Here is a 23432-nt window from a genome sequence, read left to right as displayed (position 1 = left end):
GGATGAATGGCACAACAATGGGCCTCAGGATCTCGTCACGGTATCTCTGTGCATTCAAATTGTCATCGATTAAATGCAATTGTGTTTGTTGTCCGTAGTTTATGCCTGCCCATACCATAATCCAACTGCCATCATGGGGCACTCTGGTCACTACGTTGACATCAGCAAACTGCTAGCCTACACGACGCCACACGACGTCTGCCATCTGCCCGGTACACTTGAAACCGGGATTAATCTGTTGAAGAGCACACTTTTCCTCCAGTGTGCCAGTGGCCTTTGAAGATGAACATTTTCCCACTGAAGTTGGTTACGACGCTGAAATGCAGTCAAGTCAAGACCCTGGTGAGGACAAGCACGCAGATGAGCTTCTCTGAGACTGTTTCTGACAGAAATTCTTTGGTTGTGCAAACCCACAGTTTCATCAGCTGTCTGAGTGGCTGGTCTCAGACGATCCCTCAAGTGAAGAAGCCGGATGTGAAGGTCCTGGGCTGGCGTGGTTACACGTGGTCTGTGCTTGTGAGGTCAGTTGGACTTGCCAATTTATCTAAAACGATGGCTTAATTTAGCCTGAAATCATCCATCAACAGCTTTGGTGGGCAATCCTGCAGTCAGCATGCCAATTGCACGCTCCCTCAAAACTTGAGACATCTATGGCATTGTATTGAGGTGTGCACTGTCATCCACGCCCCCGGACTTTGAGATACTCCGACATGACATGCATGAAGCACACCCATCTTTTTAGTGGTGGTGAGATAGTATACATTTTGTCAGACTAATTTGTAATTGACTGTCATAGCCAAACATTAAAAATATGTGATTGTGAGTTGAGAAGACAGTCAGAAATACTGTTCAACTGTTTTTCAATTGATTGCCATAGCCCCAAATAAAAAAGTCTACAGAATTAGTTTCACATGGTTGGGGTCCCAAACATTTTCAGATATAAAAATGGGGTTGTGAGGAAAACAGTTTGGGAACCCCTAGGCTAAATATTCATTCACATGATGCAAAGCAAACATGCCCACAATTACATTATGGCATGAAGGCTGGCAAAATAGTAGCCTAGTCTACAATGCCAAAAATATGACAAACAAACTGTCAGCCCCGCAAGGAGGAGGAAGGGGTCTGTGAGGACAGAGGGGGAGTGATATGTAATTTTCAGGGACAGTGAGAGTAGAGAGTGAGAGCGGGCACACAAGGAACACAGGCTTCTCTCCAACGTTGGATTCTAGTTGTATTTCATTCAGCGCGTTCACTTAAATCACAGGCAGTTGAAAGAGCTCTGAGATGATGTCTTTATTGAAAGGTAAGATTGAAATTGGTGTGAGAAAAATGCATCAGGACAAAATGTTTTTTTCTTAATATGGTTCAGTTTATTTGTAGCCTACTTTCACTTTAGCCCATTTATCTTGCAGAATGAATGGGGTATGGATGGTTTATCATGGCTGTTGCCTGTTGACAGGGTTATGCATGCCCAAATGTTTTTATTTTAATGTCAATACAAAAAGCCTATCCATTTGAATCTGAATATATATCATCTGAAATAGAGCCTAAATTGTGTGGTGCACGTGCTTATACCAAAATAAAATGTGCAAAATAAAGATGTTCGCCTTCAAATGTCAGGAACAGATGTCAGCTGTTTTAGCGGCAGTCTAAATGCAGACAAATACAGAGTTATCCAAGAGATCTGTTGGAATTATGGGACCAAACTGTGGCTATTCTGGTTGACTGAACTAAACGCAGAGATTTGACAGATGGTACCAATGTGATTGTCATCTTCCCTCCCTTCCTGGACTAGGCTACACGTGTGTGTGTGTGTGTGTGTGTGTGTGTGTGTGTGTGTGTGTGTGTGTGTGTGTGTGTGTGTGTGTGTGTGTGTGTGTGTGTGTGTGTGTGTGTGTGTGTGTGTCTGTCTGTCTGTCTGTCTGTCTGTCTGTCTGTCTGTCTGTCTGTCTGTCTGTCTGTCTGTCTGTCTGTGTGTGCTCAGTGATGACACTGGGGCAGAATTGTTTTACAAATGGGACAGAAAATCTATAAAAACCATCACAGACAACCCTTTAATCATACAATCTGTCCTGGCATGGTGCAAACTGCATGAGTTGTTCGGATGAGAGGGATTCCTTTCCCCCAAAACCCCTTTATGGAACAATAGATTGATCCCTATGTTTTTCCAGAATAGTAACTTTAGACCCTGGTCTGATAAGGGGATCACTCTTCTGGAACATTGTTACGAGGAGGGAGTTCTTATGTCTTTTGATCAGAAATACCACTTGCTTAACAGGGACTTCTTTAGCTACCTACAACTACGAAACTTTATTAGGGTGACTCTCAAGGGACAATGGAACCTACCTAAGATGTCACCTATTGAACAACTCTGCCACACAGACCAACCACTGTTCAAGACCATTTCCCGTGTATACGATGCTCTTATGTCAGGACTAACACTGCCTGGGCGAGATAAACCCCGATTTAGATGGGAAAAAGATCTGGGTATTGATCTTGATGAGGATCTATGGAGTGACCTATGCAGGGATAGTGTTACATCCACATTGAACTCCAGATACAGGCTGATCCAGCTTAATTTCCTCCATCAGCTCTCTATCACCCCATCTAGACTGCACAAGTTCAACCCAGATATCTCCTCCCTATGTTTTAGATGTGGCTCAGATGAAGGAACATTCCTCCATTCCACTTGGCAGTGTTCAAAACTACACGGTTTCTGGCGGGGGGTATGCGATACCATATCCTCAATTCACGGGGTTGCATTCCCTTTAGACCCGGAGGTCTGTCTGCTGGGTAACTTTACTAACACCAATCTTAGGCAAAGCCATACTATAAAGCTAACAGAAATATTGCTAGCGATTGCCAAGAAATGTATTGCCTTGAAATGGAAATGGGATTCCTCCCTGCCAGTTGCAATGTGGCTATCGGAAGTTAATAGTTGTATCCCTTTGGAGAAAATCACTTACTGCTTGAGGAATAAGTTAGACATTTTACAGAATTTGGCAACCTTTTATTGACTATATGGGGAATCTCCCCCCACATCTCATTGATTGAATCTATATATAATCCTCACATAATGTTTCACACGTAATGTATAATATGTAGCCTACGGCAGGTGATCCAATGTCTCGTTATTATTTTTTTCTTATTGTATGTTTGTATATATAATTATAATTATTTTTTGTTACGCTCGTCTGTTACTGTCACTTTGTCCTATCGTTGTCTAATATCTTTTCACTTTTGCTTTGAATGTTCTTAATTGGAAAATGCAAAAAAAAGATATTAAAAAAAAGAAGACATTTCTTCTTAAGAAGGTTTTGTGAATCTTGGTCCATAGTTTTTGACATCAGATGAATCGAGTGTTGGTTTCTTGAGGAGGGTGAAACTCGAGCCATTTTGAAGTCAGAGGGGACGCATCCAGTGGTCAGGGATGAGTTGATGAGGCAAGTGAGGAATGGGAGGTCTCCAGGGATGGTCTGGAGAAAAGAGGGGATGGGGTCGAGCGGACATGTTGTAGGGCGGCCAGACCTCACTAGTCACAGGATTTTATCTGGAGAAAGAGGGGAGAAAGAGGACAAGGCATATGGTAATTCTGTGTGTGTGGAACCAGTGTACTCAATAGGCTGAGTGACTGAGGAGCTGATGTTGTCAACCTTCTTTTCAAAGTGGTTGACAAAGGTGTTTGCAGGGAGGGAGGGGGAGGGGGAGGGGTGGAGGATAAAGGAGGGAGGAGAGGGTGGAAAAGAGTTTCCTAGCATTAGAGGCAGAAGCTTTGGAGTGATAGAAAGTGGCTTTGCAGTGAATAAAGGGGAAGAGAAGGTAGAGAGGAGGGAGTGAATGAATAATAGGTCCTTTGGAAGTTTAGTTTTCCTCCATTTTCACTCAGCTGCCCGCGTTGGAGGAAAGGGAGACAGACAAGGAAACAAAGTAGAGACCTGGAGGGGGTTGCAGTGAGTTTAGTAGGCAAACAGCCTCTAGTGAGGTCAAACGTATTGCTTTGCTTGTGAGTTGGAGGGGATTGGGAAAGGGTGCAACCAAAAGAGGCAAGGAGGGGAAAGAGAGAGTTAGAAAGAAATGAATCCAAGGCAGAAGTCCGGGGATTGAAGTCGCCAAGTATGAAGAGCGGTGAGCCATCGTCAGGAAATGAGCTTATCAAGGTGTCAAGCTCATTGAGGAACTCTCCAAGGGCACAGGGATAGATGACAACAATGTTAAGGTTGAGCGAAAAAGTTACAGTGACAGCATGGAATTGAAATGAGGAGATGGTCAGTTAAGAGAGGGAGAAAATACAAAATCTCCATTTGGGAGAAATGAGTAGGCCTGTGCCACTACCGCAGATGCTCTCGGACTATGAGAGAAGATATGAAGAAAGAGCAGCTGGAGTGGCAGTCATTTATCCAATTTTGATAACATGGATGGTCAGTCCATGCATCCATAGCTCTGTCTATGAATTTGAGAGTGACATTCTCCAGTCCCATCCCTTAGCTGTTTACCGAGATTCTTTAGTAATTTTGTATACTTTTTAGCCAGTAGTTCTGAAATTAGCGCTCACGAGCCGAAAGTGTTCCCCGAAAATTGAGTACTAAGTCACATATGTGCAGATATGTGCATTACGTCATTGCTCTCTCGCTCTGCTGTGTGTGCATCTAGCTAGCTGTCACTCAAATGTCTAGGGGCTGAAGCTCATTGGTTATAACTCGATTTGCTAGGGGGTGGCCATGTGGGGGACAATAATTGGAAAATGGTGCAGCATAGCTTCCAGAAAAACAGTTGCTTTCAAACTAGGGATTTTGTGGCTAATTGAGGTAAAACAGTAATTCTGCTCATAGATTATGCATGTATGAACTATACGTTGACACATCCAGCCCAAAGTGGGAGGTTTAAAAAATACGTAGTAGTCGCCAAAGTTCCAGAGCATGTCTTTAAGCCAGCTAAGCTTTCCCTTCATCACATATTCCCCTCTCTCTTTCCCTCTTCCTCTATCTCTCCCCCCACCCCACCCCTCTCTCTCCCCCCACCTCCCTCTCTCTTTCTCTCTCTCTCCTCCCTCTCTGTGTCTCCCTTTCTACCCCCTCTACCTCTCTTCTCTCTATATATCTATGTAAAGGCCTGACATGCACAGGCTATTTTTAATAAAAATGAAACAGCTTCCTTGCAGTGAAGCTGCACACAGAGTGAAGGGAGACTGAAACAGCGATTTGCAATTTAGACCTGTGTCACCACTCATCAGCCAGCAACAGTAAATCGCCCTGACTCTTTCATTCCCTATCTTTATCGTTCTATCTCTTTCTAGCCACGATCCATCCCCTCACAAACACTTACATCTCACATACTGAAAAAGAATATTAAATGGCATGTTTTTTCTTTAATTGTGGAGCGGTAGACATGAAAAACAATATGAAAAACACTCAAAGGAATTGTTTTAAAAATGGGCCAAGAAATTGATTGAAAGATGCAACATTATACAGAAGAAAGAGAATAGCTCTAAAAGCGCCGGAGCGGAGATATAGGGGATGGTTTAAAGATGAGGGAACAGACACATCGGCTCAGAGAGACTGAGTGCACATCTGGCATTCATATTGATGAGGTGGCTTTAATATGTGCAAAAAAATAGCCTTATTCCGAAAGAAGAGATGTGAAGAGTGGAGAAGGGTAGAACAAAGCAACAATTTTTCTTATGATCAAAAGCTCAAATTAGTACTTTGTTCTCAAGTATTAAGAAACTAGGGCAATTGCTGAATTGGAATGAATGAGTATTGTGTCCCTGTTGTAAACATTCTAAAATTGGATAAATTAAACATTCTGATAAATATTACAGTCATTTTGGGTTAATAATATTTTAACTTAGGCCCTCATTTGCATCTAAATGAATGGGTGTTGTAATACAATTGCAGATATTTTAATTGCACTGTATAGTACAGATAAGGCTATTCAATATAAAAAAGAGGATTACTAAATCAGGGATTGTAGGGATGAGGCCATTAAATCATTTCTTATCGATAGAAATAAATTGACCTTTGAATATGAGTGTGTGTTTGTGATTGTGTGTTAAATGTGAGAGAGGAAAAAGGTAAAGAGTGACATTGACAAATTCACAGGAAGACTCACAAGAAAGAGCGGCGATTGCAGAAAACAGAGGGAGATAGATAGAGAAATTGGGTTTACACATTTTCAGTCTTGTTAAGTTGGTGACGAGCCTTCATTGTACAAAGCCTGGAAGATCGATAACCGGGGTCTGACTCTAATACCAACGAAACTCGGATCGTTAAACTTTTGGGAAATGAGGACAGAAATGTATTAAAATATTTATGAGTCCAATTAATCTCTTAAGGGTAACTTCTTCTACTAATGGGCATTGAGGTATGAGGAGGCCATCTTTAGGATGAAATCAATCATCGGATGGACTGACAATTGTGTCTGACACAGTAAAGTAGTGGGCTGCGACACACACTCTGCCCTTCAGGTCCAAACTCAGCCTCCAGAGACAAAGCTCCCTTACAGGCTCTACATTGAGCTCATCACTTAACACAATAGCCTCATTATACTATGCCCCATTCTGTCATTAAGTATTAAGTGACATTCTTTAACTAACCTGTGTTATGCTTTTTCACTGGTTATGAGCATGTCTGAGCCCTTGAAATGTTTTATTATGTTATAAATAGACAATAGATATTTATATGCTGCAATTTTACAACAAACTGACAATAGCCTCTGGTTTTCTATTAGCTATGACTATGGTGTCTAATCCTTCAATTCACCAAACACTAAACAATGGACAAATCTGAACATAGACAGTATGCAAAAAAACTGTGCAGACAGAACAGTGCTATTACAATATATTCCCCACAATGTGGAGTTGTAAAATGGCAGCCAGCTTTCCTAAGGTCTTGAGGAGTTAATGAGAATACTGTCAACAGCTCTGCATGTTTTCATGCCTCCTGCACCTCAGAGCTGTTTGCTCTCCTTTTAATTAAAACAGCTGAGATTACTCTAATTATCTCTCTTCTCAGATAATACAGCTCTGAATGAAAACCAAACAGAATGAAGACTGACCCTGGACATAGCAAAGGAAAGCACAATGTGGCAAGAAGACAGCAGAATCCAAGGAGAGGAACAAAAATCTCTGGAGAATTAATGTTGAAATTAGTTGACTAACATACCAACTCCACTATGACCACCCCAACGGTGCTTCTTCTAGTTTTGGTTTGTATGTGGGAGGAGCACAGAGGTGAGAGCTCACTAATTGTTAGTTTACCAATTCCAGTTCAGAACAGTGAGGAAGCCCTAACAGATGTCACGGCTGGAGAAAACACTGTCTCTCTGGTGAATCATGGTGAGAATGCTGAGGTTCTTATGACTACCCACATCCCACTGGCTCCTGGATTAACAGAAAAGGGAAAGAATGGCCTGGATGAACTGGTACAGATATCAACCCAAACTGCCTTTACCCTTCACACCACTTGGAATGTAATTATATCCAAGAGTGAAGCTGTGGATCATGTTCACACTCAGTCACCGCAGGCACAAGAGTCCATGGAGGCAGATCCCAATGGAGACCCCAGCCATCATTTGAAACTCCAGACTGACTTCCATCCAGAGTCCAGAGTTCTTCCAAAGAGCATCTCTACCCGGGGCTTGGTGTCTCAGGCGGGGGTGGTGGGGCTAACTCTAACTTGGGAGCGGCCTCACTCTCGTCATAGGCGGAGTTGGCAGTGGAACCAGTTCTTTGTGATTGAGGAGTACAGAGGACCAGAACCAGTGCTCATCGGACGGGTAAGGCCTCATCAAAACAAATGCTCATATACTGTATGTAATTAAAAGTACAGTGTGAATTAAAGTGTTATAAAAGTGTTCATACTTGTAGCTTTGGTTCATAAAAATGTCATACTTGTAGCTTTGGTTCATACAAATGTCATACTTGTAGCTTTGGTTAAGTTATTCCTAGAACAATAGCCTGATGATACAGTACTCTACTAGTCAGACATACTGTAGTTCACTAAGGTTAGTCAATAAATATGGTTGGTCGCACCACACCAAGAACACCATAGAGCTGACAGGAAGTCAGGGTTCAACCAGTCTGATGATGAGATGATTGAATACGTTTTAAGCCAGTTCGCACCTGATCCATCTAGAGCCCTGGAGGTTACTTGTAGCACATCACAGGCAAAGCGGTGGACTGTTAATGCAGCTGCTGGCAGCTTTAGTGTGTATGTGAATTCTATTAGCTGTAACGCTAACACGGAACTGTGCCAGCCACAGTAGAAGCAGCCATGTAAATGTTCCATCTTCCTCTCTGCCTTTTATTGATACAGTCAGGAAGGGATGGTAGTCCAGCGGTGGAGACCAATGTTGCAGTTAGTGCACTAGTCTGATTCTGGGCTTGAGATAGCTATGATGTCATAAGGGATCTCACATATGGAGGAGTTGTTTTTTGTGCAGCTTTTAGGGCTTTGAGGGAGTTTTTATGATCAAATCCAATCAAATCAAATTGTATTAGTCACATGCGCCGAATACAACAGCTGTAGACCTTACAGTGAAATGCTCACTTACTAACTCTTAACCAACAATGCAGTTGAAAAAAATATGAGTAAGAATAAGAAATAAAAATAACAAGTAATTAAAGAGCAGCAGTAAAATAACAATAGCGAGACTATCCACAGGGGGTACCAGTACAGAGTCAATGTGTGGGGGCACCGGTTAGTTGAGGTAATGCAGTATGTACATGTGGGTAGAGTTATTAAAGTGACTATGCATAGATGATAACAATAGAGAGTAGCAGTGGTGTAAAAGAGAGGGGGCAATGCAAATAGTCTGGGTATACATTTGATTAGATGTTCAGGAGTCTTATGGCTTGGGGGTAGAGGCTGTTTAGAAGCCTCTTGGACCTAGACTTGGAGCTCCGGTACCGCTTGCTGTGCGGTAGCACGGAGAACAGTCTATGACTAGGGTGGCTGGAGTCTTTGACAATTTTTAGGAACTTCCTCTTGGCCCCAGTGATGTACTGGGCCGTACGCACTACCCTCTGTAGTGCCTTGCGGTCAGAGGCCGAGCAGTTGCCATACCAGACAGTGATGCAACCAGTCAGGATGCTCTCGATGGTGCAGCTGTAGAACCTTTTGAGGATCTGAGGACCCATGCCAAATCTTTTCAGTCTCCTGTGGGGGAATAGGTTTTGTCGTGCTCTCTTCATGACTGTCTTGGTGTGCTTGGATCATGATAGTTTGTTGGTGATGTGGACACCAAGGAACTTGAAGCTCTCAACCTGCTCTACTACAGCCCTGTCAATGAGAATGGGGGAGTGCTTGTTGTCCTGGCACCACACGGCCAGGTCTCTGACGACCTCCCTATAGGCTGTCTCCTTGTTGTCGGTGATCAGGCCTACCACTGTTGTGTCATCGGCAAACTTAATGATGGTGTTGGAGTTGTGCCTGGCCGTGCAGTCATGAGTGAACAGGGAGTACAGGAGGGGACTCAGCACGCACCCCTGAGGGGCCCCTAGTGTTGAGGATCAGCGTGGCGGATGTGTTGTTACCTACCCTTACCCTTACCACCTGGGGGCAGCCCGTCAGGAAGTCCAGGATCCAGTTGCAGAGGGAGGTGTTTAGTCCCAGGGTCCATAGCTTATTGATGAGCTTTGAGGGCACTATGGTGTTGAACGCTGAGCTGTAGTCAATAAACAGCATTCTCACATAGATGCTCCTTTTGTCCAGGTGGGAAAGGGCTGTGTGGAGTGCAATAGAGATTGCATCATCTGTGGATCTGTTAGGGCGGTATGCAAATTGGAGTAGGTCTAGGATTTCTGGGATAATGGTGTTGATGTGAGCCATGACCAGCCTTTCAAAGCACTTCATGGCTACAGGTGTGAGTGCTACAGGTCGATAGTTATTTAGGCAGGTTATCTTAGTGTTCTTGGGCAAAAGGGACTATGGTGGTCTGCTTAAAACATGTTGGTATTACAGACTTGGAAAGGGAGTGGTTGAAAATGTAAGTGAAGACACCTGCCAGTTGGTCAGCACATGCCCGGAGCACACGTCCTGGTAATCTGTCTGGCCCTGCAGCCAATGTTGACCTGTTTAAAGGTCTTACTCACATCTGCTGCGGAGAGCGGGATCACACAGACTTTCGGGAACAGCTGATGCTCTCATGCATGTGTCAGTGTTATTTGCCTCAAAGCGAGCAGAGAAGTAGTTCAGCTTGTCTGGTAGGCTCGTGTCACTGGGCAGCTCTCGGCTGTGCTTCCCTTTGTGGTCTGTAATGGTTTGCAAGCCCTACCACACCCGGCGAGCGTCAGAGCCGGTGTCGTACGATTCGATCTTTGTCCTGTATTGACGCTTTGCCTGTTTGATGGTTTGTCGGAGGGCATAGTGGGATTTCTTATACGCTTCCTCGAGTCACTGGTGCTTCCTGCTTCAATTTTTGCTTGTAAGCAGGAATCAGGAGGATAGAATTATGGTCAGATTTGCCAAATGGAGGGCGAGGGAGAGCTTTGTATGCGTTTCTGTGTGTGGAGTAAATGTGGTCCAGAGTTGTTTTTCCCTCTGAAAAATACAGACAAAAACTCTCTAGGTAGATAGTGTAGACTACAGCTTATCATGATATACTCTACATCAGGTGAGCATAACCTCGAGACATCCTTAGATATCATGCACCAGCTGTTATTTACAAAAATTAATTGTCTACCGCCCCCTGTCTTACCAGATGCCGCTGTTCTACCCTGCCGAAACAGCAAATAACCAGCCAGCTGTATGTTGATAATGTCGTCGTTCAGCCACGACTCCGTGGATATTAGTTTTGAATGTCCCGTTGGTAGTTTAATCTTCATCGTAGTTCATCGATTTAATTTTCCAAATATTGCAAGTTTGCTAGCAGAATGGAAGGAAGTGGAGGTTCGATCTCCTACGAATTCTCAGAAGGCAGCCCGCCCTCTGGCCCCTTTTTCTCCAACTCCTCTTCACACAAATAACGGGGATCTAGGCCTGTCCCTGGGAAAGCAGTATGTCATTCATGTCGGGCTCATCAGGCTCTTTAAATGAAAAAAATGATTCTGCCAGTCCGTGGTGAGTAATCGCAGTTCTGATGCCCAGAAGTTATTTTCGGTCATAAGCGATGGTAACAGCAACATTATGTGCAAAATAAGTAAAAAAATAAGTTACAAACAACGCAAAGAAACAAACATACATCAACGCCCAGACTCACATACATGATTGGAGTGTATGTTCTACGCTGTTTGAACGACATAGATAGTAAGCATTGAGTGGGGTAAGATAAAGTCCATCATGGCAATGAATGAGACATTTTCAGGAAGAGAAAATCAACAAGCAGAATACAGAACATTTAAATGGAAGAGAGTGGGGAGAGTGACAACAGGATAGGGAAAGACAAGTAGCCCTCTGGGAATTCAATCAGAGATCATTTTTAAAAAAGAATTCCCCTCCACTCTTTTGTTTTTATGGATTGGATAAGTTTCAACCCCACAGAGAAATATTTTGCCATGGCGACTGATGCACAGCAGGACTGAGCTAGCAATTGGATTGAGAGTAGGGGGGTCTGGGTTGGTGAGAGAGAGGGTGGGGGGATGTTTTTTAGGAGAGTGAGATGGAAGAATGACAAAGATGTCTCTCGTGGTGATGTGTGGGATACAAATAAAAGCAGATTCAAGGAGGAAGAAGAGGAGGGGGGTGTTGGAGAGAATAAACCCCCTACTCCCTCATCTAGCATTTCTTACTGTGTGTTATCATGTGTTTCTTTAATCCCTAACTGCACGCTCAACTACACACATATACACACACTGTTTCTCTCTTTTTCTTGCTCTCTCTCTAACACACACATCACACACACACACTCACACCCAGAGACACTTGTGTACTACGGCTGTATACACCTGTGGTTTATGAATTACAGTTGACATGTTTACCAATGTGTTTATGCATCCCTTTGGTGTTTTTGTGTAGAAGAAGTGCACATCTATGTGATTTAAGTCCCATGGGGCCATAATACTCTTTTGCTCTTGCTCTCTCCAGGCTTATGTGACATAATAACATGAACAATGTTCCTTGCCTGTGACTTGTCTTGAATTTAATTCTCATGTGATAAATATAACAACCACAGTTTGACCACAAAGCTGTGTCCATATTAATGTAAAATCCTGCAGTACACTGCTCAGTAAATATCAAACAACCCATTCTGTTTATTATAAACTCAGCAAAAAAAGAATGGTCCCTTTTTCAGGACCCTGTCTTTCAAAGATAATTCGTAAATATCCAAATAACTTCACAGATCTTCATTGTAAAGGGTTTAAACACTGTTTCCCATGATTGTTTAATGAACCATACACAATTAATGAACATGCACCTGTGGAGCAGTCGTTAAGACACTAACAGCTTACAGACGGTAGGCAATTAAGGTCACAGTTATGAAAACTTAGGACACTAAAGAGGCCTTTCTACTGACTCTGATAAAAACACCAAAAGAAAGATGCCCAGGGTCCCTGCTCATCTGCATGAACGTGCCTTAGGCATGTTGCAAGGAGACATGAGGACTGCAGATGTGGCCAGGGCAATAAATTACAATGTCCGTACTGTGAGATGCCTAAGACTGCGCTACAGGGAGACAGGCTGGACAGCTGATCGTCCTCGCAGTGACAGACCACGTGGAACAACACCTGCACAGGATCAGTACATCCGAACATCACACCTACGGGACAGGTACAGGATGGCAACAACAACTGCCTGAGTTACACCAGCAAAGCACAATCCCTCCATCAGTGCTCAGACTGTCCGCAATAGGCTGAGAGAGGCTGGACTGAGGGCTTGTAGGCCTGTTGTAAGGCAGGTCCTCACCAGACATCACCGGCAACAACATCGCCTATGGGCACAAATCCACAGTCACTGGACCAGACAGGACTAACAAAAAGTGCTCTTCACTGACGAGTCGTGGTTTTGTCTCAACTTGGGTGATGGTCGGATTCGCGTTTATTGTCAAAGGAATGGGGCAGTGTGTCACATCATCATCAGACTAAGCTTGCAATCTCAACACTGTGCGTTACAGGGAAAACATCCTCCTCCCTCATGTTGTACCCTTCCTGCGGTCTCATCCTGACATGACCCTCCTACATGACAATGTCACCAGCCATACTGCTCGCTCTGTGCGTGATTTCCTGCATGACAGGAATGTTAGTGTTCTGCCATGGCCAGCGAAGAGCCCGGAACTCAATCCCATTGAGCACGTCTGAGACCTGTTGGATCGGAGGGTGAGGCTAGGACCATTCCCCCCAGAAATGTCTGTGAACTTGTAGGTGCCTTGGTGGAAGAGTGGGGTAACATCTCACAGCACGAACTGGCAAATCTGGTGCAGTCCATGAGGAGGAGATGCACTGCAGTACTTAATGCATCTGGTGACCTCACCAGATACTGACTGTTACTGTTGATTTTGACCCCCCTTTGTTCAGGGACACATTATTCCATTTCTGTTAGTCACATGTCTGTGAAACTTGTTCAGCTTATGTCTCAGTTGTTGAATCTTGTTATGTTCATACAAATATTTACACATGTTAAGTTTGCTGAAAATAAACACAGTTGACAGTGAGAGGACATTTCTTTTTTTTGCTGAGTTTAGTTAAAATAAAGGGTTGTGGTTTAAGATAGAGGTTGTGTTGGTCTTTTACGGAGGGTCCGCAGCAGAGCGGAGGAAATGATGTGATATGAATAAACCTAGTAGATTATGGACATGTGCAGATGTGCCTTAAGGGAAGTGAGATGTTGAGGTTCCTGTTCAGAAAGCCCTGTGTGATGGAGGCTTGAGTAATCCTTGTAGCTTTCTATTTCTGTGTGTCTGGCCTATTACCCAACCAGCTCCCTGTAATGTCCCCTAATGCCATTAAATACTGAACAAGCCAGCACTGTTTACTGCAAAGTAAACAGAGACAGATAGATATACAGATGAAGAAAGAGAGAGAGAGAAACAGATGGGCAGATGGACTGTCAGAGAGAGAGAGAAACAGATGGGCAGATGGACTGTCAGAGAGAGAGAGAAACAGATGGGCAGATGGACTGTCAGAGAGAGAGGCAGATGGGCGTTCCCAGAGAGAGAGAGAAACAGATGGGCAGATGGACTGTCAGAGAGAGAGAGCACAGATGGGCAGATGGACTGAGAGAGAAACAGATGGGCAGATGGACTGTCAGAGAGAGAGGCACGTGGACTCCCAGAGAGAGAGAGAGAAACAGATGGGCAGATGGACTGTCAGAGAGAGAGGCACGTTCCCAGAGGGCAGAGAGTCAGAGAGAGAGGCACGTTCCCAGAGAGAGAGAGAAACAGATGGGCAGATGGACTGTCAGAGAGAGAGGCACGTTCCCAGAGAGAGAGAGAAACAGATGGGCAGATGGACTGTCAGAGAGAGAGGCACGTTCCCAGAGAGAGAGAAACAGATGGGCAGATGGACTGTCAGAGAGAGAGGCACGTTCCCAGAGAGAGAGAGAAAACAGATGGGCAGATGGACTGTCAGAGAGAGAGGCACGTTCCCAGAGAGAGAGAAACAGATGGGCAGATGGACTGTCAGAGAGAGAGGCACGTTCCCAGAGAGAGAGAAACAGATGGGCAGATGGACTGTCAGAGAGAGAGGCACGTTCCCAGAGAGAGAGAAACAGATGGGCAGATGGACTGTCAGAGAGAGAGGCACGTTCCCAGAGAGAGAGAGAAAACAGATGGGCAGATGGACTGTCAGAGAGAGAGGCACGTTCCCAGAGAGAGAGAGAAAACAGATGGGCAGATGGACTGTCAGAGAGAGAGGCACGTTCCCAGAGAGAGAGAGAGAAACAGATGGGCAGATGGACTGTCAGAGAGAGAGGCACGTTCCCAGAGAGAGAGAGAAACAGATGGGCAGATGGACTGTCAGAGAGAGAGGCACGTTCCCAGAGAGAGAGAGAAACAGATGGGCAGATGGACTGTCAGAGAGAGAGGCACGTTCCCAGAGAGAGAGAGAAACAGATGGGCAGATGGACTGTCAGAGAGAGAGGCACGTTCCCAGAGAGAGAGAAACAGATGGGCAGATGGACTGTCAGAGAGAGAGGCACGTTCCCAGAGAGAGAGAAACAGATGGGCAGATGGACTGTCAGAGAGAGAGGCACGTTCCCAGAGAGAGAGAGAAACAGATGGGCAGATGGACTGTCAGAGAGAGAGGCACGTTCCCAGAGAGAGAGAGAGAAAACAGATGGGCAGATGGACTGTCAGAGAGAGAGGCACGTTCCCAGAGAGAGAGAGAGAGAAACAGATGGGCAGATGGACTGTCAGAGAGAGAGGCACGTTCCCAGAGAGAGAGAGAAACAGATGGGCAGATGGACTGTCAGAGAGAGAGGCACGTTCCCAGAGAGAGAGAGAGAGAGAAACAGATGGGCAGATGGACTGTCAGAGAGAGAGGCACGTTCCCAGAGAGAGAGAGAAACAGATGGGCAGATGGACTGTCAGAGAGAGAGGCACGTTCCCAGAGAGAGAGAAACAGATGGGCAGATGGACTGTCAGAGAGAGAGGCACGTTCCCAGAGAGAGAGAGAGAAACAGATGGGCAGATGGACTGTCAGAGAGAGAGGCACGTTCCCAGAGAGAGAGAGAGAGAGAAACAGATGGGCAGATGGACTGTCAGAGAGAGAGGCACGTTCCCAGAGAGAGAGAGAAACAGATGGGCAGATGGACTGTCAGAGAGAGAGGCACGTTCCCAGAGAGAGAGAAACAGATGGGCAGATGGACTGTCAGAGAGAGAGGCACGTTCCCAGAGAGAGAGAGAAACAGATGGGCAGATGGACTGTCAGAGAGAGAGGCACGTTCCCAGAGAGAGAGAAACAGATGGGCAGATGGACTGTCAGAGAGAGAGGCACGTTCCCAGAGAGAGAAACAGATGGGCAGATGGACTGTCAGAGAGAGAGGCACGTTCCCAGAGAGAGAGAGAGAAACAGATGTGCAGATGGACTGTCAGAGAGAGAGGCACGTTCCCAGAGAGAGAGAGAGAAACAGATGGGCAGATGGACTGTCAGAGAGAGAGGCACGTTCCCAGAGAGAGAGAGAGAAACAGATGGGCAGATGGACTGTCAGAGAGAGAGGCACGTTCCCAGAGAGAGAGAGAGAGAGAGAAAACAGATGGGCAGATGGACTGTCAGAGAGAGAGGCACGTTCCCAGAGAGAGAGAGAAACAGATGGGCAGATGGACTGTCAGAGAGAGAGGCACGTTCCCAGAGAGAGAGAGAGAGAAACAGATGGGCAGATGGACTGTCAGAGAGAGAGGCACGTTCCCAGAGAGAGAGAGAGAAACAGATGGGCAGATGGACTGTCAGAGAGAGAGGCACGTTCCCAGAGAGAGAGAGAAACAGATGGGCAGATGGACTGTCAGAGAGAGAGGCATGTTCCCAGAGAGAGAGAGAGAAACAGATGGGCAGATGGACTGTCAGAGAGAGAGGCACGTTCCCAGAGAGAGAGAGAGAAGCAGATGGACTGTCAGAGAGAGAGGCACGTTCCCAGAGAGAGAGAGAAACAGATGGGCAGATGGACTGTCAGAGAGAGAGGCACGTTCCCAGAGAGAGAGAGAAACAGATGGGCAGATGGACTGTCAGAGAGAGAGGCATGTTCCCAGAGAGAGAGAGAGAAACAGATGGGCAGATGGACTGTCAGAGAGAGAGGCACGTTCCCAGAGAGAGAGAGAGAAACAGATGGGCAGATGGACTGTCAGAGAGAGAGGCACGTTCCCAGAGAGAGAGAGAAACAGATGGGCAGATGGACTGTCAGAGAGAGAGGCACGTTCCCAGAGAGAGAGAGAGAAACAGATGGGCAGATGGACTGTCAGAGAGAGAGGCACGTTCCCAGAGAGAGAGAGAGAAACAGATGGGCAGATGGACTGTCAGAGAGAGAGGCACGTTCCCAGAGAGAGAGAGAAACAGATGGGCAGATGGACTGTCAGAGAGAGAGGCACGTTCCCAGAGAGAGAGAGAGAGAAACAGATGGGCAGATGGACTGTCAGAGAGAGAGGCACGTTCCCAGAGAGAGAGAGAGGGTGACAGAAAAACAATGTTAAGGGGAGATACAGAGATAAGCAAACAGATGGATTCAGAGAGGGAAAGGAAACAGACAGGTGGACAGAACCTAACAGAACAGAAGACAGAAAGAGCGAGACATGCAGATGGACACATTGGGCTGTCAATGTTCTGCATGTGTGAGCAGGACATTTGGGGCCACTGTCCACAGTCATGTACTTTCACCCCCTAACAATCCCACAGTGGCCTGCTTGGTCCAATGAGTTAACTAGCGGTACGCATCAGTACTCATTCAGCTCCCCTCTGTCCCTTTCACACCTGGTGCCATTCAATTCACACTCACTGAATACCACATCTTGAGCTTGATTCAATCGCTCATTTCACAATCACATGTTTTTGTTTAGGTTGATGATAAATGGAGCTGATGAGGGATGCATTGTCTGTGTCAGTGGTGGCTCGGACACAATATATCAAAAGCATCAGTTAAACTATAAACCCTGGCGTTTTAGAGAATAGGGCAGAGAGAACAAAAGTCGCTCATTAAGCAAGGCTCAAAGCAGAATGCATAGATTACTGTTATGACTTTATTTTCTGTCCATACCCATCTCCTCCAGCTGCACACAGACATGGACAGGGGCGATGGGCGTACTAAGTACATATTAGAAGGAGAGGGGGTGGGGTCTGTGTTTGTCATCGACGGGAACACAGGAAACATCCACGTCACCAAGTCCCTGGACCGAGAGGACAAGGACCAGTACCGCCTGATTGCTACAGCAACCAACCGCCAGACAGGCCGCGCCCTCGAACCCTCGTCCACGTTCATCATCAGAGTTCAGGATATCAACGACAACCCACCTGTCTTCCAGAATGAGCCCTACACCGCCACTGTGCCCGAGATGGCCAATATAGGTACTACATGTGACTGACAGGTCTCCGGTCCTGATCTGTGGTTTACATTACAGTCTGGTCAGGCTATCTCAAGGGCTTATTTCTCATTCCTGTAGTCTCACCACTCCATCTCTCACTAACAGGTACATCCATAATCCAGGTGACAGCCACGGATGCAGACGACCCCACGTATGGTAACAGTGCCAGGCTGGTGTATGCTGTGACCCAGGGCCAGCAGTATTTCTCTGTGGATCCTCAGACAGGTCTGATAGGCCTATAATACACACTCCTATCAAGCTACGTGTTATATGCCATTTGATAGCCATGATGATGAACAGACTACAGTATGCCCATGTGATCTGTAAAGATACAACATTGTGCACTTCTGTTTGTCTGTATGTACAGCCGTAGACAGTCTACAGGTATTCTATGTACATAAAAGCTTGTGACATAGCGATATGTGATATTAAAGCAGATAACTCATCCTGGTACAGTCTGCTTGTCCCTTTAGCTGTCCTTGTCATTGTAATGGGGTTATTTACTATCCTATGTCCTCTCCTTTTCCTCTCTGCCAGGTGTCCTACGTACTGCTGTAACTGACATGGACAGGGAGAGTCAAGACACCTATCTGGTAGTACTTGAGGCCAAAGACATGGGGGGGCACCTGGGGGGGATGTCAGGGACGACCACAGTCACTGTGAGGCTGAGTGATGTCAACGACAACCCCCCTCACTTCAGAAAGAGTGAGCAACATTACTGTTACTGTTTTGTTATTGGCATATGTCATGTATTACCACCTAGTAATGCTCTTTTTGTGTGTGTGTGTGATTAGAGTGATGAAATGCCTTGGACTGTGGCACTTGTGATGGTGCACTGATCTCTCTGCTGCTAAGTGCACCGTTAGGGTCTCCTCTGCCAGGGTTGTCACACAGCAGCTGTGAGAAGAGACTACTGTGCTAATATTTGATTTTGATTTCATTTTAGGCCGTGTTGCTTGATGTGTGCATGTGACTCTTCCTTCATCATTGCAAACTAATGAATACATTCCACGAATGAGCTGCTTACCTCTTCATCCTCCTCCTCACCACCATCATCATCATCACCATCGTATTCATCATCATTATTATTATCATTGTCATCAATCTGAATGAATAACATCTTGAGATTGCTCTATTAGGGTCCTCAACAGCACTAAGCTAGCTCTTCATGAAAAACAGTGAGAGATAATGTCGGTCTTTTCTTATCCAAGCGCTTCTACATTCTATTCTATTAATATTTCATCTAAAGTTCAGTCGTTTCTGCTCCAATAGACAATAAAATCACTGCCAAATATAATGCTCTGAGACACAATACATTCCTCTATACTGTGTCCCTATTTTTCTGACTTTCCCTCTACTCTCTTGCTGTCCCTCTACTCTCCCTCCACTTATCATTACTGTAAACATTTTCCCTGAGGACTACTGGATGACTACTCTATCATTTTATGGTCTAAACGGTATGTTTAGTTTGTCCATGCCTGTCACTCATCTGTGTGGTCTCGCTCTCTCTCTCTCTTTCTCTCTCGCTCTTTCTTTCTCTCTCTCTGTCTGTTTGTCTGTAGGCGCCTGGTCGTTCTCTATCTCTGAGCTGGCAGCACCAGGGGTGGAGGTGGGTCGCCTCTCAGCAACAGATGCTGATCTGGGAGATAATGCCATGCTGGAATATACCATCATGGACGGAGAGGAGGGAGACACATTTAACATCACCGGAAGAGACCAAGAAGCTGTCATTGTACTAAACAAGGTGAGAAATAAATAATGGAGACCAGATTTATACTGCATTTAGCTCTTAATCAGACTCAAGTCAAAAACATCCACAATGGTGTAAAATGAGGGGCTAAACTAAGCATAGCTCCTCCATGGCACTCTTACCAGGAAGTTCATTCAGGTGAAAAACATTTAAAACAGCAGGACAGTGTTGCCTGCAGAGACTTCAGTCAGTCATAATCAGGCCTGGTAATAGGATGATGAATAAATATTTGGTAACGTGCCATTTGATAGCCATGATGAACAGACTACAGTATGCCCATGTAGAGATACAACATTGTGCACTTCTGTTTGTCTGTATGTAAAAAAAAAAATTAATAATTGTGGATCCTCAGACAGGTCTGATAGGCCCATAATACACACTCCTATCAAGCTACGTGTTATTTGCCATTTGATAGCCATGATGATGAACAGACAGTATGCCCATGTGATACCCAATTTCATGGTATCCAATTGTTTAGTAGCTGCTATCTTGTCTCATCGCTACACCTCCCGTACGGGCTCAGGAGAGACGAAGGTTGAAAGTCATGCGTCCTCCGATACACAACCCAACCAGCCGTACTGCTTCTTAACACAGCACGCATCCAACCGGGAAGCCAGCCACACCAATGTGTCGGAGGAAACACTGTGCACCTGGCAACCTTGGTTAGCGCGAACTGCGCCTGGCCCGCCACAGGAGTCGCTGGTGCGCGATGAGTCAAGGATATCCTACAAGCCCTCCCTAACCCGGACGACGCTGGGCCAATTGTGCGTCGCCCCACGGACCTCCCGGTCGCGGCCGGTTGCGACAGAGCCTGGGCGCGAACCCAGAGTCTGCGGTGGCACAGCTGGCGCTGCAGTACAGCGCCCTTAACCACTGCGCCACCCGGGAGGCCCTGGAAACAGTCATTTAGACAGACATTTAAAGACAGAAATTTAAAGACATCCTCCGGAACATTGGTTTTTTAAACCTCCCGCTTTTGACCACGAAAATCCCTAATTTGAAGGCAACTGTTTTTCTGGACGCTGCTCCATTTTCCCCGCATGGGCCAGACCCCAAGCAATTCGAGTTCAACCAATGAGCTTCAGCCCCTCGCCATATGAGTGACAGCTAACAAGATGCACATAATGCACACAGAGCAGAGCGCGAGAGAAAATATGTGATGTACTACGCAATTTTTGGGGGACACATTTTGTCTCGAGTGCTCCTTTATAACCTACTAGCTAAAAAGTATACAAGAGTTCCAGAGAATCCCTTTAATTATCTCAAACAAAACATTGTCTCACTGTGGATAACTTGAAAATAAGTAATAGACAAAAAGGAGATTCAAATACAATGGAATTTATGCACAACTAATTCATAAATGAAAGATTCCGACTAGCAGTTGAATTTAAATCACCAACCGGAAAATCGTCTGTGAGCCTGTGTATTTTTCAGTGTGGTGTTGAGTACATGGGGCATCGCAAGCTCCATTTAACAAAGTTTGTGTGACAAGTGTGAGAGTATGAGATAGGATGAGGTGATGATGAGTGAATGGGAGCAAAATAATTATGGAACAAGGGTAGGAAAAGGGCATGATGAAAAGAGGGAAAGAAAGAGTGTCCGAGTTAGGGAGGGTGATAGAGAGGAAGCAAAGGAGACAGATAAATAATAGACAAAAATGGTTATAGAAAAGTACAGTAAAACATAATTGGCTGTATTTCTCTCCTCAGTTGCTGGACTATGAGAGTCGCAGTTCATTCTCATTCTCAGTGGAAGTTGTGAACCCCATGGTGGATGCACGGTTCCTACGGAAGGGTCCCTTTAAGGACTGTGCGACCGTATGGGTCATGGTCCTCAACGCAGACGAGCCCCCACGCTTCTCTCGATCCCGTTACCGTCTGGACGTGTCTGAGAACTGTCCTCCTGTCTGCAGCGTGGGCCGAGTATCTGCTGTTGACCCAGACACAGGACTAAGCACAAACATCAGGTAGGCTACACTCACTTAGTCAGCCCGTCAGTCTGTCTGTCTGTCCGTCCGTCAGTCCGTCCATCTGTCTGTGTGTCTGTCACTCACTCACATTTTCTTTACTCAAACTATTCTCTCTCCCCCTCCCCCCCATCTCTCTCAGGTACTCCATTGATCCCCAGTCTGACCTGGAGGCTCTGTTCCGTATTACTTCTGACAGCGGCCTTATCACCACGGTGATGGAGTTGGACCGGGAGCGTGAGCAATGGCATAATATCACTGTCATCGCCACACAGAGAGGTATGAGGTTCAAGTCCTTTCAGGCCCAGCTGCCCACAGACAATACCTTCACTCTGGCTAAGTACAGAGTCATGTTCTCCCTCATATCACTCATTGTAGCCCTGGTGATGGCTGTGATGAAGTTGAAGTTAAACTCACTAGGCACTCCTTTCCTTTTCTAGACAATCCAAACCTTGTGACCAGGGTTGTGGTTGCCATAGAGACACTGGACCAGAATGATAATGCACCAGAGTTGGACAGACAGTACACAACATCTGTGTGTGACTCCAGTACCCCTGGACAGGTCAGTGCTGCTAACATTTACCCATGTAACTTTGACACTCCACTTTATCAGTCTGTCTATCTATAGCCCTGCATGCTGAAAACCTTAATGCTAATTTCTGATTACAACCTTCATTACAATTATTTGTAGAAGTCTTTGAAGATTTCCTATTCCTTTTATTGCGTCTCCTTTTGACTCAAGAGCAATTGATGTCAGATCACTGTTTCTGTTTTTCTTCTTCACCTTATTGGTGTAATGAGTCCTGTTTCTCCAGAGTTCTTTTTCTCCATTGCCCTTGGCTGAGTTATTATTATAAAATGTTTATCCAATGCCATTGGACACCAGCTGGCTGGTGTGTTTACGGACATATTCAATCAATCCTTATCCCAGTCTGCTGTTCCCACATGCTTCAAGAGGGCCACCATTGTTCCTGTTCACAAGAAAGCTAAGGTAACTGAGCTCAATGACTACCGCCCCGTAGCACTCACTTCTGTCATCATGAAGTGCTTTGAGACGTGCTTTGAGACGGCAACTGCTCCACCTATAACCGTAAGGCTCTCCAGAGCGTAGTGAGGTTTGCACAACGCATCACCGGGGGCAAAATACCTGCCCTCCAGGACACATACACCAACCGACTAGTCAAGGACCATATCACCTCCACCCTACCTGACACCCTAGACTCACTCCAATTTGCTTACTGCCCCAATAGGTCCACAAATGACACAATCAGTCTGCACACTGCCCTAACCAATCTGGACAAGAGGAATACCTATGTAAGAATGCTGTTCATCAATTACAGCTCAGCATTTAACACAATAGTACCCTTCAAACTCGTCATTAAGCTCGAGACCCTGGGTTTCGACCCCGCTCTGTGCAACTGGGTCCTGGACTTCCTGACAGGCCGCCCCCAGGTGGTGAGGGTAGGTAACAACATCTCCACCCCGCTGATCCTCAACACTGGGGCCCCACAAGGGTGCGTCCTCAGCCCTCTCCTGTACTCCCTGTTCACCCACGACTGCGTGGCCATGCACATCAAGTTTGCAGACGACACTACAGTGGTAGGCTTGATTACCAACAACGACGAGACAGCCTACAGGGAGGAGCTGAGGGCCCTCGGAGTGTGGTGTCAGGAAAATAACCTCACACTCAATGTCAACAAAACAACGGAGATGATCGTGGACTTCAGGAAACAGCAGAGGGAGCAGCCCCCTATCCACATTGACGGTACAGTAGTGGAG

The 23432-nt window shown here is 45.7% G+C and overlaps 1 protein-coding gene across 1 annotated transcript in view; it reads left to right on the top strand.

Moving 5' to 3' along the window:
* The first annotated feature begins 481 nt into the window (after window positions 1-481).
* The window catches only part of LOC112251099 (cadherin-2-like), a 29034-nt gene continuing 6083 nt past the window's right edge, over window positions 482-23432 (top strand). The window contains exons 1-9 of the mRNA XM_024421800.2: window positions 482-1303; window positions 7011-7773; window positions 17626-17920; window positions 18043-18162; window positions 18475-18642; window positions 19500-19681; window positions 21397-21653; window positions 21796-21932; window positions 22094-22215. Coding sequence (XP_024277568.1) covers window positions 7171-7773; window positions 17626-17920; window positions 18043-18162; window positions 18475-18642; window positions 19500-19681; window positions 21397-21653; window positions 21796-21932; window positions 22094-22215 — 1884 coding nt within the window. The 5' untranslated portion in view covers window positions 482-1303; window positions 7011-7170. The remainder of the gene's footprint in view (window positions 1304-7010; window positions 7774-17625; window positions 17921-18042; window positions 18163-18474; window positions 18643-19499; window positions 19682-21396; window positions 21654-21795; window positions 21933-22093; window positions 22216-23432) is intronic.

Source organism: Oncorhynchus tshawytscha, linkage group LG05 (assembly GCF_018296145.1).
Source record: "Oncorhynchus tshawytscha isolate Ot180627B linkage group LG05, Otsh_v2.0, whole genome shotgun sequence".
NCBI classification, from domain to species: Eukaryota; Metazoa; Chordata; class Actinopteri; order Salmoniformes; family Salmonidae; genus Oncorhynchus; species Oncorhynchus tshawytscha.
Note: the sequence above shows the minus strand (reverse complement) of the source record. Positions and strands in the feature narration are given on the sequence as shown.